General features: G+C 37.1%; 2 protein-coding genes across 3 annotated transcripts; both read left to right on the top strand.

The window, feature by feature from the left end:
• The first annotated feature begins 2,926 nt into the window (after window positions 1–2,926).
• tmco6 (transmembrane and coiled-coil domains 6) lies at window positions 2,927–10,833 on the top strand. Its single transcript, XM_053505732.1, has 12 exons — window positions 2,927–3,175; window positions 3,269–3,384; window positions 4,463–4,572; window positions 5,588–5,771; window positions 5,856–5,960; window positions 6,054–6,145; window positions 6,804–6,920; window positions 7,131–7,245; window positions 7,382–7,568; window positions 7,754–7,848; window positions 8,054–8,221; window positions 10,050–10,833. The coding sequence occupies exons 1-12, from the start codon at window positions 3,085–3,087 to the stop codon at window positions 10,170–10,172; spliced, it is 1,503 nt and encodes a 500-aa protein (XP_053361707.1). The 5' UTR covers window positions 2,927–3,084; the 3' UTR covers window positions 10,173–10,833.
• Window positions 10,834–11,975: 1,142 nt separating this feature from the next.
• Window positions 11,976–22,815, top strand: dnajc4 (DnaJ (Hsp40) homolog, subfamily C, member 4). Of its 2 annotated transcripts, none has more exons than XM_053505733.1 (7): window positions 11,976–12,159; window positions 13,884–14,028; window positions 15,709–15,799; window positions 17,384–17,559; window positions 17,699–17,863; window positions 20,214–20,300; window positions 21,610–22,815. In XM_053505733.1, exons 2-7 carry the CDS (start codon window positions 13,934–13,936, stop codon window positions 21,704–21,706), a joined length of 711 nt encoding a protein of 236 aa, XP_053361708.1. In that variant the 5' UTR covers window positions 11,976–12,159; window positions 13,884–13,933; the 3' UTR covers window positions 21,707–22,815. The 2 variants fall into 2 exon arrangements, with proteins under 2 accessions (XP_053361708.1, XP_053361709.1); XM_053505734.1 differs by lacking the exon at window positions 11,976–12,159 and adding an exon at window positions 12,284–12,502.
• The last annotated feature ends 1,388 nt before the right edge of the window (window positions 22,816–24,203 follow it).

Genomic DNA, 24,203 nt, shown 5'->3' with positions numbered 1-24,203 from the left:
ATTGGGACAATTAAGGGCCTTGCTCAGAGACCCAACATCGGCAGCTTTGTCATTATTCAAAAAAATAAGAAAAATGTGTCATAGTTAGTTGGAAACGAGCTATATCTGCATCCATTACTTATCTTAACTACTTAACTCCACGTATCTTATTACCCCTCACACGTTACATCTCGAGGTAAATTGTTCAGAATGATGTCAACACACCATTATACATGTGTTTGATGCAGTGGTAGTGACCGTTATTTAACACAGACAGATCAGTTCACCTGTTGATAACAAGGCATAAGAGGCTTGAGTAAGGAAGAGTATTTAATTTGCAGTTAAAAAGCTATGCTACTTTGACACACTAAACATTAAAACAATAAAAGACTTTCTCAAATTCTTTATTGCAAATAAAACAAGATAATAATATAATACTATTTTATATATGTATATAAAATTATTATTATTATTTTTATTTTTATTTTTTTTCAAATATCAACCCTTGTGTGTGGATCACTTTTTTTTAGATGGGTAAAGACAGATGTTCCCATAGCAGGTGTGTCTACAAAGAAGATTTGACAAAAATAATTTGACAAAGTGAATTCAATTCAATCCAATTTTTCCAATTAATTTTTTTTAAATAGCGAATGTAACAGTGGTCATCGTTGCAAAGCACTGAATAAAAATTTTTAAAAACAGCTTTTATTTAGAATGATTGATTGATCAGAAATCAATTTGTTCTCAGGTCAGTATATCCCTGAAATTATGAATGTACTAGAGTCAGCAAAAATTAAAGATGGTCATTTATATGAAAAAAAAGCGCCAAGCCCTTTATATAAAAATATTTATATATAAATATAAAAATTTTAATACATTTTTACTTTAAATATGAGTTAAATGAACAAAACCTAGGGGATGGACAAGCATCTCGACGGAGGGGAGATCAGAAAGAGAGTTTAGAGACTCCTCTTACCTTCAGCCGTGATCACTTCACTCGGACCTTTCACCTGGGCAAAGCACCAGCTCCTCTCCTCCTCACTGCCTCCTCCACGTCCTCCGTTATTCCGAGCAGGAGAGAAATCCTAATCAGTACCAGCAGGAAATTCTGTAAACATCACATACCATGCACATCTCCATGTGTCTTACCGAGCATGGCTTTCTGCTCGTCTTCTGCTTACTCTACTCCAGCGCTCAGGAGAATGATGGAGGACATGTGGAGTGATTGAGATGTTATTCCTCACACAGCACTGCTCCACGTCACACATATTGTATCCTCATTAATTTCCTGGGGTTGATGTCAAGCTGTTTTTTTCCCCTGAAGTTTTCTGTAAATAGAAACTAAAATAGTATTTCTGCTTTTTAATCAGGAAGCTGCCTTTACAGTTTTGATTGGTCTCTTACTCAGTATTTACTTATTCCATGAATATCTTTCTTTTCACTCAAGCTACTTATATGATAATAAAAATTTTAAATTAAATAACACATATAGTAATTAGGTAAAAACAACCACAACAAAAAAATTTAGACATATAGGTCAAAAGGAAAAAAAAAAAAAAAAAAAAAATTTTAACAAGAAATAACAATGAGAAATAGAAAAGAGGCAATAAATAAATAAATATCTTAACTATAAGAAAGTAGAACAAAATATTTCCAAAGCAAAGTTTTCCAAAATATATAAGAAATGGAATTAAAAGGTGTGTCCATACATTTGTGCACAGACTTTGGGCAAAAGGCAGGGTGCCAATCCATTGCAGGGCACACACACACACACACACACATACACACACACACACACACAGGTCAATTATCTGCATGTCTTTGGACTGTGGGAGAGGAAAGTGGAGTACCCAGAGTAAACCCACCAAGTTTTAACCCACAAGGGGAGAAAATACAATCTCCACGCACACAGACCCGAGACAAGAATTGAATTGTTAACCCTGGAGGTGCAGGCCACAGTGCTAACCACTACACCACTGTGCTTCCATCAATATATAAAAGTCGAGCACAAACATACATCTTTCGCTTCTATTCTATTCTATTCTATTCTATTCTATTCTATTCTGGTTCCTCTTAAGGTTTCTTCCTATTCTTTAGGAACTCTAACTCCCATCTCAATGAGTTGTTTCTTACCACCGTCGCCGACACCCTTGGCTTGCTCATCAGGGATGATCTCATTATTATCTAAACACATTTTTTCTCACTCATATTTTCACACTTCCATAATTTTTCTTTTCATTTTGTGACAGAGACAAACTTCGAGACAATGACCATGGTTAAAAACGCTATATAAATAAAATTCAATAAAATTTAATTATTTTCAAAGCGAGGAAGTGTAGCTCAGTGAGTAAAACATTGCACTAATGATCGGTAGGTCCCACATACCCACACCAAGTCTTCAAATCCCATCACCACCAAGTTGCCAATGTTGGGCTCTTCAGTAAGTCCCATAACCCTTAACGGCTGAGATGAATAATGGGATAGCAAAGCAAGTCAAGCTCATGATAAGGGCATCGGTCAAATGCTGTACATGTTACTGTGTAAATGACAAAGCTATTGACTAATAAAATTAAATAAATTCTCAGTATCACTGTATCTAAGTGAACTTGAAGTTCTAGCCTTTGAATCCTGGATTATTGCAGCGCTTCGACAACTTTAACAATATATAAAATAACTTTATAATTGTAAATTAAACAATAAACAGTGTGTTTGGTAGAAAAGGTGCTGTTGAGTTTTTTTTATGATATTATACATATTAAAAAATTATATATATATATATATATATATATATATTATTATATATAATATTATAAAAAATGAAAAAAGTACATATATAAAATATTATAATAAAATAAAAATAAAATCAACCCCCCCCCCCAAACAAAATGTGTTTGAGACTTTACATTTGAAATCTCCTACGTCATTTCCGGTTGCGGCAGTTCGGTGCGTCCTACCAACATGTTTCTCACTCAGTGAACAGACTGACTGACTTGGCGATATGTGTGTATAAAAGTGCGCCGTGTTAGTTTATACTCATATAATGTAGCTGCATGAAAAGTTTCCAGTTTATAAAAGTGGTAACAGAAAAAAGACAACAAAAAAAAAATGTGGCGACTAAAAACAGTGCGACACAAATCCAGTGTCTCTCTTAAAGATGTGGAGGAACTGAGAGAGAGGAGAAGAGAACATGAAAAAGGTGAGCTTTTGGTTTTGTAGGATTGTGTATGCATGACGAGTTATATGTGTTATAAGTGTGTGTCTTGATTTTCTCTTCACTTTCTGTATGTAGTCTTGAGACAGGCCAGGAGAGACAGACAGCTGGTCAGTAAGAGGCTTCTGCTAAATGAAGAAGAACAGGAGGGAGAGCTGATGCAGACAAACTCGGCCCCTCTTTCCCAAGATCAGGTAACTGCATTCACATCACATTTAGATTGATTTAGATATCCACATTTATTCAAAGTGCGGTCATGTATTTTTTTAGTGTAAATATATAATAAAGGTCATCTGACTCTAGCAGGTATCTGGTGCCATTATTTATGAAAGATTTTGTGCGCAGTATGGACAAAGTGTTTGTATATCTGCAGATAAAATTTGGACCGATGCTTTAAGGAAAGTAAAAGTTTCTTAAAGAGAATTATTACTGGTGACTTAACTCAGAATTAAACACAGAGGACTGCTATCCAAGGCCGTTGTGATCTTGTGCCACAATGCACGTCCACACGTTTCTTCCCACACTGTTGACGCGCTGCACAAACTTTGTTTTGACGTGGTCAAGCATCCTCCCTATAGTTTCGATCATGCTACAATGACAAAGATCCACTTCTGATAAGGTAGCGAAGACATTTTTTAATGACGAAATACGAAAGCTTGTTGACAGATAGATAAAGTGTATTGAAGCCAGAGTCCGGATACTTTTTGCCTAACCCTTGTACAACCTCAGATGAACAACATATACCTTTTTTTCAACGTGTCATCATTTATTTACCAAAAATGAAGCCAAAGTGGAAAAAATATGTAGGAAATACCAAGTATCCCATAATGCAATAGCTTGTAGATCTAGCAGCAATAACCTAAAGTAAGCATTTCCTGTATTACTTTATCAGTTTCGTATCATTATGGTGGAATTTTGGCTCATTCTTTTTCACAACATTGCTTCAGTTTATTGACATCTTTGAGCATTTGCTTATGCACAGCTCTCTTAAGGTGCCACCAGAGCATTTCAATTTAGTTGAGGTCTGGACTTTGATTAGGCCATTTCAAAAACTTTTTTTTAGCTGTACAAGGTTTAGCCTCGCATTTGCCATGTGAGAATTTGCCGTGTCTTTCACGACATTGAAAGTAAACTATTGTAAACTACTTAAATATTTGAACACAATAACATAAACAGTCAAGTTTTTTTTAAAAACAAGTTTATTCACTATTGATTTGTTGTGATCTTAATGAATTCTCATGGTATGGTAATGAAGAGTGTGTATGCATGCAGATTCGGCAGATGGTACACAATGTGCAGCATGGTGGAGAAGAGAAAGCTACTCATCTGGCAGTGCTGAGAAAGGCATTAAGAGACCCTCAAACTCACCTCATCTTCACTAAGTAGGCTTAATTTTTTTCCTTGCCTTGATTGATTGAATTTGCACAGACATAATCAGTGTGCACATGCAGGATAAGGTTTATTACCACGCATGGAATTCACAGTGTATGGCACAAAAAGTCATTAGTTGTATTGATGAGCACTGGCACAGATATTGTGCCATAAATGAACCTAGTACGCGTTTGAATATAAGTGGTATTCTTTTTTTAGGATTTAGCTGTGAGTTTTCTGACCATACAGAACTGTCCAAAAGTCTTGAGCCACCCCTCATTTCTTTACATTTAACTGAGTAAAATAATGTAGATTAAATTAAAGAAATAGATTTTCTCTGAAACCACTCAGGTACAGGAACTGCCATGCGAAAGGCCCGGGTTCGATTCCCAGCCAGTGCCCGAACCGCAGCCACTGGATGCAGTGCCGGTCCCAAGCCCGGATAAAATGGGAGGGTTGCGTCAAAAAGGGCATCCGACGTAAAAATCTGTGCCAAGTTGTAATGCGGACTGGGTATTCCACTGTGGTGACCAAGAACAGAACAACAACAGGGACTGAAATAGAGAATTGAGTCTGGAGAACTGTTCCTCAAGGCTACATTAAAAAGACACAAAAGTCTGACACTTTGGAGAAAAATGTGAAAAAAAGAGGGAAGGCTCACATCTTTTATACCATACTGTATGTGCAAATATCTATAAAAAAAATTAAAAAAACTTACAAACTTAGTAGTGTTTGAAGCAACTGTGTAATTTTACCTTATTTACCTTTTGTGGACTAATATCACATTTTTAAAGATTTCAGAGCTTGCATCTTTTAAGGCGCTAGCTACTGTAAATTCTTCTTCTTATTATTGTTAGTGGTCTATAGGTAAAGCCTTTTTTCTAAATAAATCAATATATTACCCATAAGATAAGCTTACAGACACTGATATTCAAAATGACAGAATTTCTACAGGCATGACTTTCATGCAGATTTATGTCCTCCTAATGCATACTGAATATCAATTTATTTCTCTCTCTTTTTTAGACTAGAGAACAGCATGTATGTGCTAGTTGGACAACTCAGTGGACACAATGCTCAGTGCCAGCTGGAGGCAGCTCGGTGTCTTCATGAGCTCTCCAACTCTCCTCACCCTGGGGTGGGTCAGTCGTGCTTGTCTGCAACCCCCTATCTACTCACATATCTCTCCAGCCCGAGTGCCAAGCTGACGGTTGGTGAAAGACATTCTCACAATCTTCACCTTGTATATCTATTTTAGAATGTATGTACATCAGTATTTTTTGTGTGTGCACAGGAGCTTTGTCTGTACACATTAGGAAATCTTTGGCCAGAGAATACTATAGTAAAAGAGAAGCTGCTGGTCCAGGGGATTGTGCCTGCTCTGGCTAACTGCATTCAGGTAACCACTGCCAAGAACGGGTTCGATTATCTGTCACTTACATTTTCTCCTTTTCAGAAAGACTGTATGTTGTGTACCTTCTGTCATCTTCAGGTTCAGAGATGCAACCTGGCGGTGATTGAGGCAGTGGGCTTTACGTTATCACAACTGCTTCAGGATAAAGATACCCCGGACACAGTCATTCTGTAAACGTATATCTTATATAAGCGAAATGAAAAATAAAAAACAAAAATATGGTACTGTGCAAAAGTCTTGACCCCTTCTTATTTCTTCATATTTTGCTTCCAAAACAGTGAGACTCTTATATTGTTTCCATTTTTATAAATTTTATTTACATAATAAAATTAAATGAAAAATGAAGAAACAAGGAGTGGTTCAAAACCTTATACACAGTCCTGTATATTTTTTTTCTCCATATCTTGTAAGTCAAAGTATGGTTTATGTTTATCCCAAACCGCATTTTTTCTCTCAGTTGGGGCATAAATGTACGAGGTATTAGGTGCAACTATAAAAGAATAGCTTGCCAACATTTCTCTCAGGAACTCAATATTATGCAGTATTAATATAACCTTTGGAAACATCGCCACATGCCTACAGCCTCTTTCCCAGTAAATAACAAGCCAAGCATCATTATTTGCATATAGGAACATGATTGAGTCTTTCTTTTTATGATGTAAAAGCCCTTTCCTGTAATAAAAGGTTTTTAATTTGCTCAGCTTAACCTAATAATCAGCAAGAATTTCCCCATACATAACTTAAAAAAGGATTTGTCTAGGAGTACTAGGATGTCTTTGAGTATGTAATAATAATAATAATGATGATGATAATAATAATATTTTTTAGGGCTGTCATGAACTCTGGTTTGCTCCCTCATTTGATTTCGCTTCTGGCTCCAGATCCGGCGTTTGGTATTGGAGCTGCCGTTGAATGTGCCTGGTGTTTACATTATATAGTATCACGGTATGCCCAATATGTCTGTTTATCAGAATAGAAATTCATCATTTACATGTTTTATTTCCTACTTAGATTAATTCACTGGTAAATACTTAAATGTTACCAGTGAATTAATACAGTGGAATGATTTCCTTCTCTGGGCTTGACATTGAACCTTTCCAGGTTGGATAGCTTCATTTATACAGCTGTGTGATTCATGTTACTCTGTTTCTGCAGTACTGCTGATATCTCCACCTTACTAACAGATGGACTCCTCTTGCAGTGCAGTAACCTGCTAATAACTCTAGGAGGGGCTGTAGCTAAAGGATGCACTGATGACGGGGTAGAATTGGTGTGTTTACTCAAATTCGTCTAAACAGTGGTGCAGATTGTATCTCGTCTCTCGTTTGTAAACAAATTTCTAGTGTATAAATAGCTGATTAACATGATTAGTATCGTATGCTATTGAGTCTTTCTTTGCCTTGCAGCTGATCTGGCCCCTGCTGCGCTGCATGGGTAATATGTTGGCCAGCGGGGTGTGTGAGGCTGCAGGATGCTCAGCGGGCGTAGAGGATGTCCGTCTCTTAGCTGCTCTGTGTGTGTTCAGTCAGACTTACCTAACCTCCCACTGCGCTTTGAGCAGGGAGAGCCTGTGGGTCCTCAACAACCTCACAGGTAGTCCCAACGGCAAATACCACGATGATGCATGTCGCCCCAGGAAAATAATCATGAGACAACAAATATGATCTTCACTTAGGACTTCAAATCCCAAGTTGTAATTGCATTGTACATATTCAATAAATGTTACATCAGCCATTTTCAGAATAACATTGTCTGTCCGCTTTTCCTTTTGGTTGCAGCTGGTTCCCCTGTGTTTGGTTCAGCTGTGCTGTCCTTAAACATAGTTCCTGTTCTTCTTCAGCTTTTAGCCTTTTCTAATGGAATCAATACCATGGTAAGAGAGATAGACACACACATATACAGACTTATATTAGAGTGTAACCGTTTAATCCATTTTAATATTTCACCGCTTACGTAATTTTTGTTGTCTTTATTTGCAACTTTCCCATTTCCAGAAAGTCCTACCTTGTAAAAACATAGAGCAAGCTACTGCTGAGTACAAATACTGACCATCTGTCCATCTTTTTCACTGTTATCAGGTGCTAAGAATTCTGGGTAATGTTGCCCACAATGGTCCAGGATACTGTGTTCAGCTGATGCGGGCAGGTCTGCTTCCTGTCCTTTGTACCACCCTCAAAATGGCTAATCTGGACACAGTAACACTGAGCTTGGAGGTGCTGCATTTGCTTACTGCTAGTAGTCCACAGGTAAGATACACACATATTGCTGTAAACATTATGGGTTTTTGGCTTTTTTTTTTGCATTAAAGCAAGTTGTGTAAAATGATAAATAGGAATCCAGAACGCATAGCATCTGCTCCAATACATAGTTTAAACCCTGTGCATTAAAACCCTTAAAACGCAAGTGGCACAGATCCATACCAGCAACACAGTAAATTTGTTCAGTCGTGTAGGTATAGTTGTTTAAAATGAAATAAAATTCGGTTCATTATATTGCCTATGTTGTGCTGAAAAAAAAGAATGTGGCTCTATACTGCACAATCATGAGACCTGAGTTTTATTATTATTTTGAACAAATAAAATGCTTTTGGTTTTAAGAGCTATAAGTCCTATTTTTCACTTGGTTACCAATTGGGGATTGAGATGGATGGGTACCAGCAAAACATTTGCCAGTGTAAAAGCTAAACTTATATACACACAGGTGCATCAAAAATTAGAATATCAATTTTGAATATTACTTTTAAAACTGAAACTCATAAGTAGATAGCATTCTGGAAAGAAGCCCTTTCAAGAATTTTTGAGAGATTCACAAAAAGTGGATTGCAGCTGGAGTCAGTGCTTCAAGAGCCATCACGCACAGATGTTTCCAGTACACAGGATACAACTGTCGCATTCCTTCATCACAGGAATCTTACTTGGGCTAAGGATAAAAAGGACTGGACAGTTGCTCAGTGGGCCAAAGTCCTCTTTTCAGATAAAAGTAAATTTTGCATTGGAAATCGAGGTCCAAAGGTTCCAGGTTCCTGAAAGAGTCTAGAGGAAGAGAGAAGAGGCACAGAATCCAAGTTGCTAGCGGTCCAGTGTAAAGTATGCACAGTCAGTGGTCTGTGTCTGACTGTCTGCTGGTGTTGGTCCACTGTGTTTTATCAGGTCCATGGTCAGTGCAGCTGTCTACCAAAAGGTTTTAGAGCATTTCATGCTTTTAGCTGCTGATCAGCTTTATGCAGATGCTTATTTCATTTTCTAACATGGTATCTAACAGGACTGGGCACCTGCCCACACTGCCAAAAGTGCTAATACCTGATTTAAGGGACCATGGTATCCCTGTGATTGATTGGTCATCAAACTCGCCCGACCTAAACCACATAGGGAATCTATGGGATATTGTGAAAAGGAAGATGTGAGACACCATACCCGACAACGCAGAAGAGCTCAAGGCCACAATCAGACCAACCTGGGCTTCCATAACACCTCAGCAGTGCCACAGACTGATCTCCTCCATTCCACCTCAAATTGCTCCAGTAATTCTTTATTGGTATTCAGTAATATTCTAATATACAGACTTTTGGGTTTATCGTTAGCTGTAAGCCATAATCATAAAAATTAAAAGAAAAAAAAAGTGAAATATATTGGTCTGTGTGTGTAATAAATCTATATAATATAATTTATATATATTATTATCTATATAATATAACCTATAAATAATATATAGTATAATCTATAAAATGTTTAGTTGAATTACTGACATAAATCAACTTTTCAAAGATATTCTAATTTATGAGGGATGCAGCTGGGTGTGTGTATGTGTATGAGCAAAACACAATAATTAGGGAAGCGGGTAGGGGTGGGATGGATCTAAATTTCAAATTCTTATACAATGGCCTCTATATTTTAAAATTACTTGCACTGCCTCTTGTACCTTGCCTTAGACTAAAAACTCTTGAACTCTTGCACTTGCCCCATTTGGTTTTATCTTTTCCGTTGTATTGTTTTACATTTATTATATTTTGATAGCAGTCACGTGTCCACAAGCCAATTTAACACTTTTGCTGTCTCCTTTATTTTTTTATTGCAGGCAACTGAAGAGTTTATTAGGCTGGATGGCATTCCACTGTTGGAAGCAATTCAGTATAACAATGAAGAAGAACAGCGTCTTAGGGCATCTTACATCATAGACCATTACCTGCGTGCTCACTAAATAGTGATAGCTGGGATTTATTACCATGATAAGGTCTGTTAGATTACAGTAAGTGTGTGTACATGAGAGAAAGACATACGTTTATGGATGTACTGTATAGAGATGTGTTGATTGTCTGTTGTTTATAAGCCTTTTTTTTTTGACGGAATAATTTGTAAAACAATAGTCTGTGAACTCTTTTAAAAAGGATATCCAGGCAGTAAACCGAGGTAGGCTCATGGTATAATTTGTCAGGCTGTGTTAGCTGTCTCTGTACAGTATAACGTTGTACCAACTGTTGTCCCCAGTGTTGGCCCAGTGTCAGTTTAATGTCTCTTGGGTAATGTCTTCACAGATGCACTGTTGCAAGCTAGTAGTTGGGTCAGTCCCGTTCTGCAGCCTGGAGATTTATACCAAAGCAGATGCCAATGTTTAATTTTAATTTACTATACAGGTCCAAACAGGACCTGCATGCCTTAGAATGTTAAAACTAGGACAATCATGTTTACATTTGTACTGTTACAAAAAACGTATTACATTACTAATGTTTATTTTGTATATTGACTTTTTTTTAAATAAAGGTTTTTCCGTTTGTTACCTGTAAAATGTCTAAAACTCAAGGCACAATGTATGAAATAAACACACTTGGAGGAGGGTTTTTCAAATTAATATATATTTTTCAACTTTCTAGCAAATTAAATGTACAGTTTTAAAACGTAAATTAAACGAGTCTTAAAAGTTGTCTGAAATTTTATGCCTAAGATTTGGAACAAAGTTATTATCTAGGTTGTCTAAAAGAACGAACTGTTTCACACTACCAGTCAAAAGTTTGGACACGCCTTCTTATTGCTGTACATGACCTTTCATGATTTTTATTTCTTTTTCTACATTGTAAAACAATTATCTCCTTTAAATAGTTGATATTGAGATGATATCTGTTCTGTAAAGCCTTCATAACGCCTCTAATCTGAGGTGCTGTTAATTGGGGATTAGTGGTAAGCACCATGGCCTCACACCTCCAGGGTCTGGGTTCGTTTTCCGCCTCTGGTCTGAGTGGAGGGAGTTTGCATGTTTCCTCCCACAGTCTAAAGACACGCAGTTTAGGCTGATTGGCACCCTGTCCAGGGTGTACACTGCCTGGTGCCCTCAGTCTCCTGCGAGAGATAGGCTCAAGGCCCCCACAACCCTGCAGACAAGATAAAGTGTATAGACTATGAATGAATAATGATTCTGTAACAGTGAGTGATTCCATATCTTTTTCCTTTATGTCATATGGACAAGTTGGCATAGCAGTTAGCACTGTTGCCTCGCACCTCCAGGATCGGGATTCGATTCCCACCTTGATGTCTGCATCATTGGAGTTTGCATGTTCTCCATGTGCTTGGTGGGTTTCCTTTGGGTACCTCGGTTTCTTCCCACAGTCAAGAGACAGGATAAGTTAGTAGGCATCCCAAATTGCCTGTAGTGTGTGGTGTGTGTGTGTCCTGTGATGGACTGGCACCCTGTCCAGGTTTTCCCCCGCCTTGTGCCCTGTACAACATAAGGGGTATAGAAGATGAATGAATTAATTAATAAGGTTTACAAAATAGGTCACAAAGTAAAATAGAATTAATAACTGAATGAGGCCAAAATATTAAATATATTAATATTAAACAACAACAACGAAGTCGTGTAGTATCTGTGATTTGTTTATTGTCTAGGAGGTAAAAAAGCGAACTGTAGTGATTCTTTTATTTATATACTTTTTTCCCTCAGGAGAAAGCGGATTTGAGGACGCGCTTAGGGCTTTTATTTTGAAGTGACGCAGCGTATAGTATCATAAACAATAAATGGAAAGTTACAGCCTCGACCCGCAAAACATCCATCAGTTTTAGTCTCAGAGGCTTTAACTAACCGGATAACTGAGATAAACACAGAGAGTGAGCAGTAAATAGCGAGACTGGATGACTGCTTTGTTGGACACTGAGGATTAGCGGTGTAACACTTCTGCTGCTCTCTTCATTAACCGGTAATAATCACTAGAGGTTATAGTGAATCAGTAACGTGTGTGAGGTTTCGTTATTGTGACCTTTCGCACTCTCTCACCCTTGCTAGTTCCCTACGGCTCGCTAACAGACTAGCTAGGTGAAGTCATTCCCCTCTCTCTCTCTCACACACACACACAAACACAGAGCTGCGTGTTGTTCAGTATTGTCAGTAGTGTTAGTGTGTAGAGCTGCTCAGGGAAACTCTGTAAACTTGGTCACTTTGCTCTGATAATTAGCTACAAACAGACTCGTACAGCTGTCAGGTTAGCTGAGTTAACTTAGTTAGCATTTACGGTTTGAGCTTTAACGGCCATAGCAACTGAGGTGGGTTTTACTCTTGTAAATTTACTGCTATATTTATATATTTTTATTCAGTTTCCCCGGAACTAATTGTCCAATAAACTGAGCATTAGTAACTACAACAGGCGTTCAAATCAATTCGGTACTTTTGATAAGTGCTACACATAATCTCCTGCTACACTAATGCACTTATCCAATCACTTCACTAGTGCTTGCATAGAAAGTTTTCTCAGTTCACCAGAGACATGATCGGACTGCCTTCTTCACATCTCATACCCTAGCCTCCCAGGAACTCCCTTAATGGTCCAAATATGTGGAAATAACTTAAAGCGAGGTCAGGACCGTACGAGGGATGTTACACTAACTCCCAGCCGAGTTTGTGTAATGTTAAATGTTTATGAATGACTCTATGTACAGTTCCCATAGACCAATGTGTCTCTTCGCCAAGTTCATTCATTCATCTTCTATAATGCTTATCCGGTACAGGAGGGACCTGGAGCCTTTCCCAAGTGACTGAGGGCACAAGGAGGGGTACACCCTGGACAGGATGCCAATCCAACGTAGGGCACACACTAAGGGCAATTTGGGAACTCCAGTTGACCTAATCTGCATGTCTTTAGACTGTGGGAGGAAACCCACCAAGCATGGGGGAAACATGCAAACTCCATGAGCACAGGCAGGATTCGAACTCTCGACCCTGGAAGTGTAAGGCCTCAGTGCTAACCACTGTGCTAGCCACTGTTATCCATTGATTTTCCAGGATTTTTTTCTGTTGTTGATGATGATGATGATTCCACCCTCAAAACGTTCATAAGAACAACTGCATTGGACTCCGAGCCACCTTGGCCGGGATCGTCTTTTACAAGACTATTTTAAAACCTTTGCGCCATTCAAATGTTTTACTGCGGCTAAGAGTCTCATCACAGTACAGCGATTGTTGAAGTCTTTTGTAACTGTCAGTCGGTTTTACACCATCATTTAGAGAAATTTCATCATAAGTCCTTGTTTGACTTGGTTTGCTCCTTGTAGCCCGCTGAAGTTGGATATATTTTAATAACAAGATCTTGTTAAGTATTGCATTAGTTTTATGCCACATCAATTTACTAAAAGTTTAACTGTAGCATTAATGATATATTCAAATTGTTTATTAACACAACCCTGAAGCTTGAATTACAGCTGGTAACAAGACAGCTTTTGATCAATCAGCACTGTGAATTTACTAGCGCATAATATGTGACTAACTACTGTACAAAATATTTTGATGATGATGACAAATCTTTCAGGAAGTAGACTTGTAGACTACTTATGTAGACTTATCATATAAATGCTGCGAACTACCCAAACTGGCATTTCCTCACATATCTGCTATGTGTGTTTTCATAATTGAACTTTATGCTTTCTTCAGTTCCCTGTAGATTCCCCTGTGAATAAACGTTTCTCAGAAGCGGTGTAAGCATGATGCAGTTGGAAGCCCCACTGCGGCTCTGTCACAACTGTCTGTGGTACTATAAGTTTTCACAGCGCCTCATGTCACTTTCTGCTCCACACAGGCAAGTCTGTGTTCTTGTACCTAATTTATGTGTTAAAAGTTAGTTTAAAACTTTATATCCTACTTGTTTTGTTCGTCTAAATTCTGTATTGATAATATACTGATAAACCTTGTATGAGAACGGGTCTAAATAGCACGGCTGTTATCTTTATTAGCAGTCATCCATGCTGATGTGCTTTATTAAAGAGTCACTGATGATTAGTGATGATTTAATGCACAACAATTATTAACACACGTTCACATTAAGTCTTCCAAACCCTCAAGCAGTTTGCTTTGTATAAAAAGAGATAAGTATACCTATAATATTATTTCAAATTAGAAATTTCAGAAACATAGAAAGACTTTGGCCTCGCACCTCCATGGGCAAGGGTTTGAGTGCTGCCTTTAGGTCTGTGTTTGCATAGTTTTTATGTTGTCCACGTGCTTGGAGGGTACTCCGGTTTCCTTCTACAGTCCAAAGACATGCACAGTACACTGTTTGGCATTTCCAAATTGCCCCTAGTGTACAGGTGAGTTTGAGCATGCTCGTGCCTGCGATGGATTGGCACCCCATCCAGGGTGTACCCGCCCACTGCCTCGCCGGGTGCTTTTGGAAAGGCTCCAGGCCTCATGTAACCCTGTACAGGATAAGCGCTATTGAGAATTAGTGAGTGAGCGAATATTAAGAAAGACTCTTTAATAAGTTTGCTTTTATTTCACATAGATATATTTTAATTGTTTTGCTATTAGTATTTTAATATTTTTGATTAACATAAATAAAAAAAAGAAGTAGCTGTATCATAACAAGAATACATTACCTGACCAAAACAGAATAAATACACAGTTGTACACAGTAGTATTTTTGTTCCAGCTTTATTTGACTTTATGGTTTGCAATGTGTTGACCAGTTTATGGGTAAAAATGATTCCTCACACTCAGAGAACCATTCTTTTTTACAATTTGGAAAAGGCAGTACACTTTAGTCCTGGAATATGTCTGTGTCATTAGGGGGGTAAAAAACTCACTTGCAGTGATAACCTGGTCATTCATTACATTCAGGTCATCAGCTAACTTCATTTTGTTGCCACATAATGTTGCTAAGCTTAGACCTGATAAACTGCAGCAACCCCAGATCATAATACTGCCTCCAGAGGCTTGTACAGTGGCCACTATGCATGATTCCTTTTTTATCCTAATAGGGTCAATCTGAACTCATCAAACCACATGACCTTTGTCCATTGCTTTGTCCAAAGTCCAGTCTTTATGCCAATTTAAGAGTTTTTTTTTTTGTTAATCTCATAAACAAGTGGTTTCCTTATGGCCACACAGTTGTTTAATCTCAATTCTGTAAGTTCTCATCACATTTTGCTTTAATTTTCATTATTAAACATAGCTGTGATTTCTTCTGTCAATTACTTTTTACAACACAACTCCACCAAGCATTTAAATGATTTCTGATAACGGTCTGATGATTCAGCACTATCCATTCAGGTTTTAATAAAACCCTCGGATGGGACATGACCAGTTCCAGTTAATGTTAGTGTTGTCTTTGCTTAATGCAAGCCAATAATTTGACCCTTCTGAAACATAAATATTTCTTTTTTAACCAGACAGTGTATAATCTTTGTCTTCATGAATAATGTCTTCTGTTTCGTGTTTGGAAAAATAGTTTCTCTTATTTATCCTCCTCCTCTGTTTGTAGGTCATTCGCAAGTTACTATGACATTCTTGGGGTTAAGCCTGACGCATCACTGGAACAAATAAAGAATGCATTTTTCGACAAGTCCAAAAAGGTTTTCCTTCACAACTTTTCCATTTCTATTAGTTGTATTAGTCAGTACCTGAAAGGACAAGTTTAAACCCATATGTATGAACAGGAAAGGCAAAGAAGTTCAGAAAACCACACGTATTACGAAGGCAATCAGTGCACATTAACATGCGGAGACAATGAACAGAAATAGAGGTTTTTGGCTTTAAACGGAACTAACTTCATTTTACTGGAATGCAGTTAATGAATGCTTTAGTTTTGAATCCAGCAGCTCTAGTTTTAAAAAACCACTAGAGGGGTCTGTTTCATCATAGTGCTATAGGTATCTTATTCCTTATGCATTATATTGTGTACATACAGGAAAGTTTAAGCTTATCACACACAAAAACCACAACTACCTTAAGGAATATGTACATACAGTACCAGTCACAAGTCTGGACTTAAGGACAAACAAAACTGTGAAATTACCACATTAGGTAATTAAGTAACAACAACAAGTCAGTTTTTATTTTAAGACATGAAGGCCAAATATTCTGAAATAGTTCTTGCAAAACCAGTATTGTCAAGTGCATTTGCAAAACCGATCAAACACCATGATAAGACTGGCTCTCATGAAGACCTTCCCAGGAAAACGAGATCAAAACTTACCTCTGCAGCAGAGGAGAAGTTAATTTAGAGTCACCGGCTTTAAAAATCACCAGTTGACATCACCAGATTAAAGCCCTTATAAAGGTTTTACAGAACATGAGTAGCAGACACATCTCAATATCAACTGATCAAAAGAGATTATTGCATATTTTGGATGCCTTCAGCTTTGTTTTACAATGTAGAACGAAATAAAAATTAGCAAAGACCATTGATTTTAAAGATGTGTCCAAACTTTTAACTGGTAGTGTTTATTACAGAGTCATTACCATATTTGTGTTAAGGTTGTGAAATTATTGTGCAGTACATTGCATTATTTTGTTTGTTAATTATGGTTGATTAAACTTAAAATAAAAATACAAATTTGGCTCTACATTGAGATTTGTAGCTTGCTGAAACATTCGTATCATGTTCTCTGATTTATAGGATTTGGCGACAGGCCAAAGAGTTAAACCCGCTGTTATGTAAGGATAAAGTTAAAGCAATGGATACTCTGTTCATGAAGGGCAGTTGTCTTGCAGCTGCATCCATGAAATGCTTAGCGCGTACAGTAGGTGACTGCTATGAGCATTATGAACGCAGTGCAGGCTTCAGTTTCCCAGCTGCACTACGAACAAATCAGGACATCAAACTAAAAAACGTATTAATGTTTTTTTTTTAAGTGATGTTTAGTATGTTATCCTTGCCAGCTCTAATTCGGGAATGTGAGAAGGAAGTTTGCGTGTAACGCTGCTGACAGATGAGTTTATATTTGTCTTTGAGAAAGTCCCGGTGTCTGCAGGTTTGAGCCAGACATAGGGGTATTTTGTACATAAAGAGGGTGTAGATGAAAAGATGATAGAGAATCTGTGCAGAATTACACACGTTTATAATATGGCTCAAGTGTATGTCAGTTTTGTGTTTAAACTAAACTTGTGTGTACTTTTTTTGTTTTGTTTAATTCATCTGCTTTCTGTTTATTTAGCTTCACCCTGACAGTGACCCATCTAACCCAAGCCTCCACAGTCAGTTTGTTAAGCTCAATGAAGCTTACAGAGTGTTAAGCAAAGAGCGCACCAGGAAGGAGTATGATCTCCGGCTGAGATATCACGGTGTCGACCAGAGTTTTAGACCCTCTTCGAGATACGCACACCACCCCGGGTAATCCCACCTGGACTCCTTGTATTTGCCTGCGTTTAAAAAAATAATAAAAACACAACACTTTTACTGTGGTACTATAAGTTTAGATTTAGATTTGTGTAAAAAGTCCATCCATTGTATTTCTCCTTCTCTCTCCCAGTTCTGCTGAGACGAACGAGAATGCACGCTACTGGGAGCAGTTCCACACTGTTCACGAGCACTCCGGGGAAGGCTGGCAGAAGAAGAGGAAGAAGAATTTCCGTCTTGTGGGCTGCTGCGTCGTTGCCATGCTTCTGAGCGTCTGTGCTCATTACTTTGGGTTCAGGTAGTGTGAGAAACGCAAAACGTAATACAATGTGCGTGATGCAAGTAATGCTGTAACATGCCTTAAACATGACTTAAAATTTTGTTGAAAGAAGGTTGGCCGCGCAAAAGTTCACACCCCCCTTTTCAGTTTTTTAGTTAAAAAAACCTGCCTAGAATAAAACTCTCCAAAACGTAAAGTAAACTGTCCTGAAAAATATTTAGAAAAAAGAATTTTGCTCTGACCTGCACGGTCTCTAGTCGGAAGAAGGGAGTGCGTGACATTTGGCAGAGTTAGAACAGATGTGTAGAGCAGAATGGGCAAATATTTGCCAAGCAATCTGACAGAGTTAGAGCAGATATGTGTGGGGGAGAATGTGTGGGGGAGTGGGTTATGAGGGGACCTAATGCTTCAGAGGATGCAAACAGAGAGCAGTTGAAGGCGAATTTTGCATATTGGAGAATCACATTCGGAAAGTGTGATGCATTATTGTTTATTAAAGAATAGATTTTTTTGGAGCTTTTTGAGGTATTCCAAAAGCAATCGATTATTCCTAAATGTCATGAGTGACTAACTAGTGCTGAGAATCCACTGCTAGATTTGGCCGATTATGCAGTGCAGAGGCAGGTGGGAAATATCCAAAGTCATTCACACTATCTCTTGTGGTCAGTAGGAGCCTTAACAGCTTAACCATGACACAAAAAAACGGTATGACTTATTGATGAATAACAGTAAGTACATTTTTAAATAAGTAAAGGGGTGATGTTCCAGAGTGATCATCTTACAATACAGCTGTTCCAATTTTTTTGCATATATAATTGTATTGTAAGATGATTAGTCTGGAACATCACCTTTACCCACATTCTCTATTGTGTTTCAATACATGTCAAACATGTCATACTTTTAATCCATTTGTAGACACAATAATTGTTGTCAAATTGATGTGAATCGTCCATTTAACAAGTTAGTTCCTGTTATAACATCTGTTTTGTTCTAACTCACCAGCCTTGTCTTGAAAACAGAAAAGGTTGTCCTGTTACAAAGGAAGCTTTATTGATGATTTTTTCCAAAAACTGAATGGAAAACTAAAAAATTAAACTGTGCAAAAAAATAACTTTAAAGAGTTACAGCTTCACCTCTGACTGTTTTAAGACCAAACTGTTTTTAATGGAAATCTTCTGTATAAATGCCTAGCTAGGACATTTTTATGGAAACCATAAGATATTAGAAGGAGGTTTTAAAAAAAGCGTTTGCTTTTATCCTGCAGCTGAACTGTTAAAAAAAGGAATCAGAATTGAAAATAAAAATTTATTTCCAAGAGTGATTCATTTAGTATGACATTATATAATGTATAAAGTAGTAAAGTATAGTGTTTATATTTTTCATGACCTTGACTACTATCGCTGTACATGTTTCACTTGTGCATTAGTCACTGATATAATATAATGATAATGTTTCAGTATGCTTTTTTTTTGTCTGGTCCAGAGCCTAGATAAATCTCACTAGTGTATGTTCACCGTCGTTTCCTGGTTCCTGTTTTTTATTTAGTTATACCTGTTGTAATCTGCTTAATGTTTTTACACCTGGAGTGGGACCGAACTTCACAGACTGACATTACATCACTAACAGGCAAATGTATTTTGAATAATTGTTCTTCATGCCTGATAGACAAGTTGTGCCATTACAGTTAATAAAAAAAATGTCTGGCTGAGACAGAGTATGCCAACTAGTGCAACAGTTGCAAGAGTCCAGATGTCATTCCAGATGACAGAACTCACTAATTGTTAGCTTTTGCAGTCAATAAACAAAGTGAAACTGCAAGATGCAGTAAATATCCAATAATAACATTTACATAGTAGCAACTGCTTATTCGTGAAATCATTTAATCAGCCTATCGTGTGTCAGCAGCACAACACATAAAATCACACAGATTCAGAGGTCAAGAGCTTCAGATTAAACATCAACGTGTTCTCAGAAACACTCAGAACGTTTCAGAAACTGTTGAAAAGGTCTGTCGGGATATTTATGCTCAGCGCTCTCTAGGGTTTACACAGTGCTAAAGACAGAAAACATCCAGTGAGCAGCAGTTCTGCAGGCAGAAACTCCTTATTGATGAGGGAGGTCAAAGTGGTTGAAGTGTACAGAAAGGTTACAGGAACTCAAATACTTAATCTTTGAAACTTTAATCTTGGTCATTCTGAATGATTTTTTTTTTTATAACTTAATAGATTTACAGTAGAGGTGTTTCTTTTAAAGTGGCCAGTTATTGTCTATGAAAACATTTAATCTGAATGTGTTTCAACAAAATTGGTGGTTTTTTTTTCCCCCCTAAAGTGCTTATTTTTTATCAGTATTGTTTTTTTTTTTTTAGAAAGCTGGAAGAAGTACATAATGACTTCATGGATAAAAAAGATCGTGTTATTAATAAACTCTACAATGAGTCCAAAGAGAGAGCCAGGTATGAAAACCAATACACATGAACATGAAGCACATTTATATAATATTAATAGTAAACAATCTGTGTATGAAATAATACAGGAAATGGCATGGTCTCCTAGGAAAATGAGCCATGTGATGGTGTAATGCAACCAGAAAGCAGAGTCACTCTTACCCTCTCCGAGTTAATTAGTTTCCAATAATAGCATGTCCTCATTTGTTTTATTCATTTTCTGACCCAGCATTTTTCAAGCAGTTGCAGTTTTTATTTACAAGGGCTGATTGAGGGCTTATTTTCTGAAAGCCAAACTGGGTGAAAGAAATGCATCTGTCTGTGGGAACTGTACACACAATTATTATTTATGAACACCGCTTGCACATTACAGAAACTTGGCTGGCAGTTATTGCCACATCCTCGTATAGTTTTAGCCAGGATTTAAGACGTGAAGCAGGTAGCCCGATCGTAGCTCTGGTGTACTGAGAAAGCTTTCTATATTGATTGCATCTAAGCACAAGTGAAATGCTGGGTTAAGTACATTAGTGTTGCAGGAGATTATATAGAGAGATAAAGGAAGCGTTTACTCTTATAACTGTGTTCTGTTCTTCTGCGCAATCAAAAATTCTAGTTTGACTTGAACACACTTTGTATTAAATAATGTTAATGCCATATTTGTCTTTCAGTTTGGTTTAAGTTAAATGTGATGATCTTCATAAACAGATGTTCCACTAAGTTATTGAGTTAATGAAAAAAAAACACATTCAGTTTCTTTTCCGTAAATGTCTCCTTCCTGATAAATAATGTACACTACCCTTTAAAAGGTTGATATCTTTTAAAAATTTCTTAGTTTTTTTTTTTTTTAAAGTTAGCAGCTTTAAAAATCACCAATTAACAAACAGCACTTTGGATTAGAGCTATTATGAAGGCTTTACAGAGCGTAAGTAACAGATACATGTCAAAATTTACTGTTCAAATGAGATTATTACATATTGTGGATGCTTTCAGAATTGCTTTACAACGTAAAAAGAAAGTTAAGTTAGAAAGTGATCCCAAACTGTTGAGCGGTAGTGTATATGCATGTTACTTAAATAACAAGAAAAAAACTATTACTCTGTAAAGCATCTGCTGTTCAAGTTACAATGAATAAACTCATAAGGGCATGTTGCCTTTTATTCAGCACCATAACGTTGTGCATAAAGAATTTAAGCTATGTAAAAATGTGCATAGTTAATTAATTTAACAGGCTTAGCAGGCCATGGTGTTTGGTTACATCATATTAAATGGGATTTTATTCGTAGCATTTGTGTGTTCAGAATTGTTTTGTTTCATGCAGGGTAAATGGATTTAAGAAGCAACAGGAGATCCTGAGACAGAAACATGCAGAATTTATGGAGAGATACAAGATCCATCAGAGTGGCAAAGAGAAGTAGCAATATCGGACAGAAGTCATGAGACATGATGAACTCCTTTACCGGACCTGATGCACATGGAGGTAGCAAATGCATAGATGTAACAGATGGACTGAAGCTGCCTTTAGGTTGAGAATATATTTATATTAAAATAATAATAATAATGATAATAATAATATCCATTGTCCGATATTTGTGGCATTTCCAGGATACGCCAAAAAACCTGATTTATAATTCATTACAAAACATGCAGATGGCTTGATGACGTAGTTGTTAATGAAAGGTGTTTCATATAGTATATACTGTAGTCCTGTTACATATGAATTACGTCCTACATGAAGCATCAGACACCTGTGTATCCACAGCATGCCTGGATTTCCTGGGCAGATTTTTAACACCTGGATATGGTTCTATTGGAGGAAAAAAAGACGAAGCACTGTACACAACTCACTGTGTATGTTTGTGTGTTGCGTTTTTCTACCTAAGCCAGATTAAAGGAATAACACAAAAGTAACCAGTATTTTTACCTTGGGTAATTATTCAGTATTTTTGTATCAAGCAGCCCATCATTTTTAAATCAGTCTTTATTAAAGAGGAATTCATACAGATGTTCTGGGTTTGGTGCAGAACTGAAAATATTTTTAAATGGTGTCATTCCTAAATTGCTTTTCCCGTTACCTGGATTTTTCCTATCATGGATCGAAAGAAACGACACTTTGACTTCTTAACAGAAATACCAAAGAAACAGACAGTAACTTTTCTGGAAGCTGGATTGATGGATTAAAACTCAAGAGATAAAAATATATATATTGTTAAATATTTAGCGTTTCATTGGGAAGCATTTTCTGATTGGTAAACTTCCCATTTGTTTTGCTCTCTTTATGTGCATGACATCTCCTGTCAAAGTATATCTATATATAACATGTTCTCTATTATGCTGTCTTCTGCAGCTGTATAAAATAACAATATGACTGTCATCTCCAGGTGTTTCATAATATTGTAGGGAATTCTGAAATCAGTAGATCCCTGTCTGAGGTTTGACTGTTGCTGTAAGTGGGGTAATGTTTCTCTTAAATATTTTTTTGCGGTTATAAACAATTAAACAATATACTGATCATTAAATGATGTAATGTTTTTGTACCATTCTGTTCTCTGTTTAGATATTTAGTTGTTTTCTTGCCAGTTAGAAATTATTACTGTACGGTTCCCCTAATTTCTTTAGCAAAGTTAAACTCTTGTTTCACTAAAGTCTCACACACATAATCAAATATGATGTGTAGGTACCTCTTACTCAAATTTTTTATATTTTTTTTCTTGTGGTGTTTTATTGGCAATCTTGCGTCATTATCAGGAGATGTTGCGTTTAATCACTGGCTATGTCATAGCAGTCTGAGTCTTGGAGTCTGATAGAGCATAATTGGCCCTACTATCTGGCAGATCTTTCCTGTTACCCCTGTCAAGAGCAACACCAGCCTGAGCTTATTTATACCGAACAGAGCAGTCTGAAAAGATCTTGTGTCCTGGATGTAGCATAAATTAGCTGTCATCCTCCAAGATTGGTAAGCGCAACGTGTGCAGTGGTGTGGCAACACAAAGAATAAGGCAAAATCTCTCTTTCCAGGTCTTTGGCTATAAATTGGTTGGTATTAAGTGTATATAATGCTGAAACACTAAAACAGCGAACTAGCAATCGATGAAGCTCTCTTTAATTGCTCATCAGAAGTTCATAATAAGGACGAGAATGACCAGATGCATAACATTTTTTATTTTTTTTTGTATCTATTAATGGTATTCAGTGCCAAGAGCTGTGTGTGTGTGTGTGTGTGGATGCAGGAGATTCAGTAAAATGAATTCCAGTCTGAGCGTTGTCATTAGGATAGTATGTTTGCCCATCACAGTGGCATCTCTCAGCTTGGACAATATCAAAGTGGCCCAAGTTAAATTGGAAAAGTTAAGGTTTACATTTCTACTGCTCAAAAATAATCAGATATTTCCCTTGTTTAGGCCAAAAATGTTTAGGCCTGTTGGGCTATTTCATCTTTGTTTTGTGGTTTAAATTTCATATGTGATACTTGTTGGAAAAATGAAAAAAAAAATCTATTTTGGATGGTGTACATAGGCAAAAAGAAAATTCCCCTCTGTATAGGTGCACAGTTGGAGGCTTCATCGGTACAGTGTAAGAATCTCCGTCTGTCTCATGTTAAAGCATGGTTCAAGTCCCTGACAGGGATCTCCAGCCATCGGGGTCCCAGGCCTAAGAAAATGGGGAAGGTTGCGTTAAGAAGGGCATCTGGCAATGTCGTACATTCCGAATCAAAAATGTCAACCAAAAAAAAAATCCACTACGGATACCCTTAATGGAAGCAGCAAGAAGAAGACGACAGACGCATAAAAAAGACCCACTTATTAACGCCATTGATTCATCTGGTTGCTGAAAATAGTGTAAATAATAAAAGTACATCAGTTATTTTTTGCAAAAAGATTTACACATTAAATTTTGTTTTTACAGATGAAGAAT

Source organism: Clarias gariepinus, chromosome 10, assembly GCF_024256425.1.
Source record: "Clarias gariepinus isolate MV-2021 ecotype Netherlands chromosome 10, CGAR_prim_01v2, whole genome shotgun sequence".
NCBI lineage: Eukaryota > Metazoa > Chordata > Actinopteri > Siluriformes > Clariidae > Clarias > Clarias gariepinus.
The sequence above is the reverse complement of the archived record's forward strand: the minus strand, read 5'-3'. Positions and strand labels throughout refer to the sequence as shown.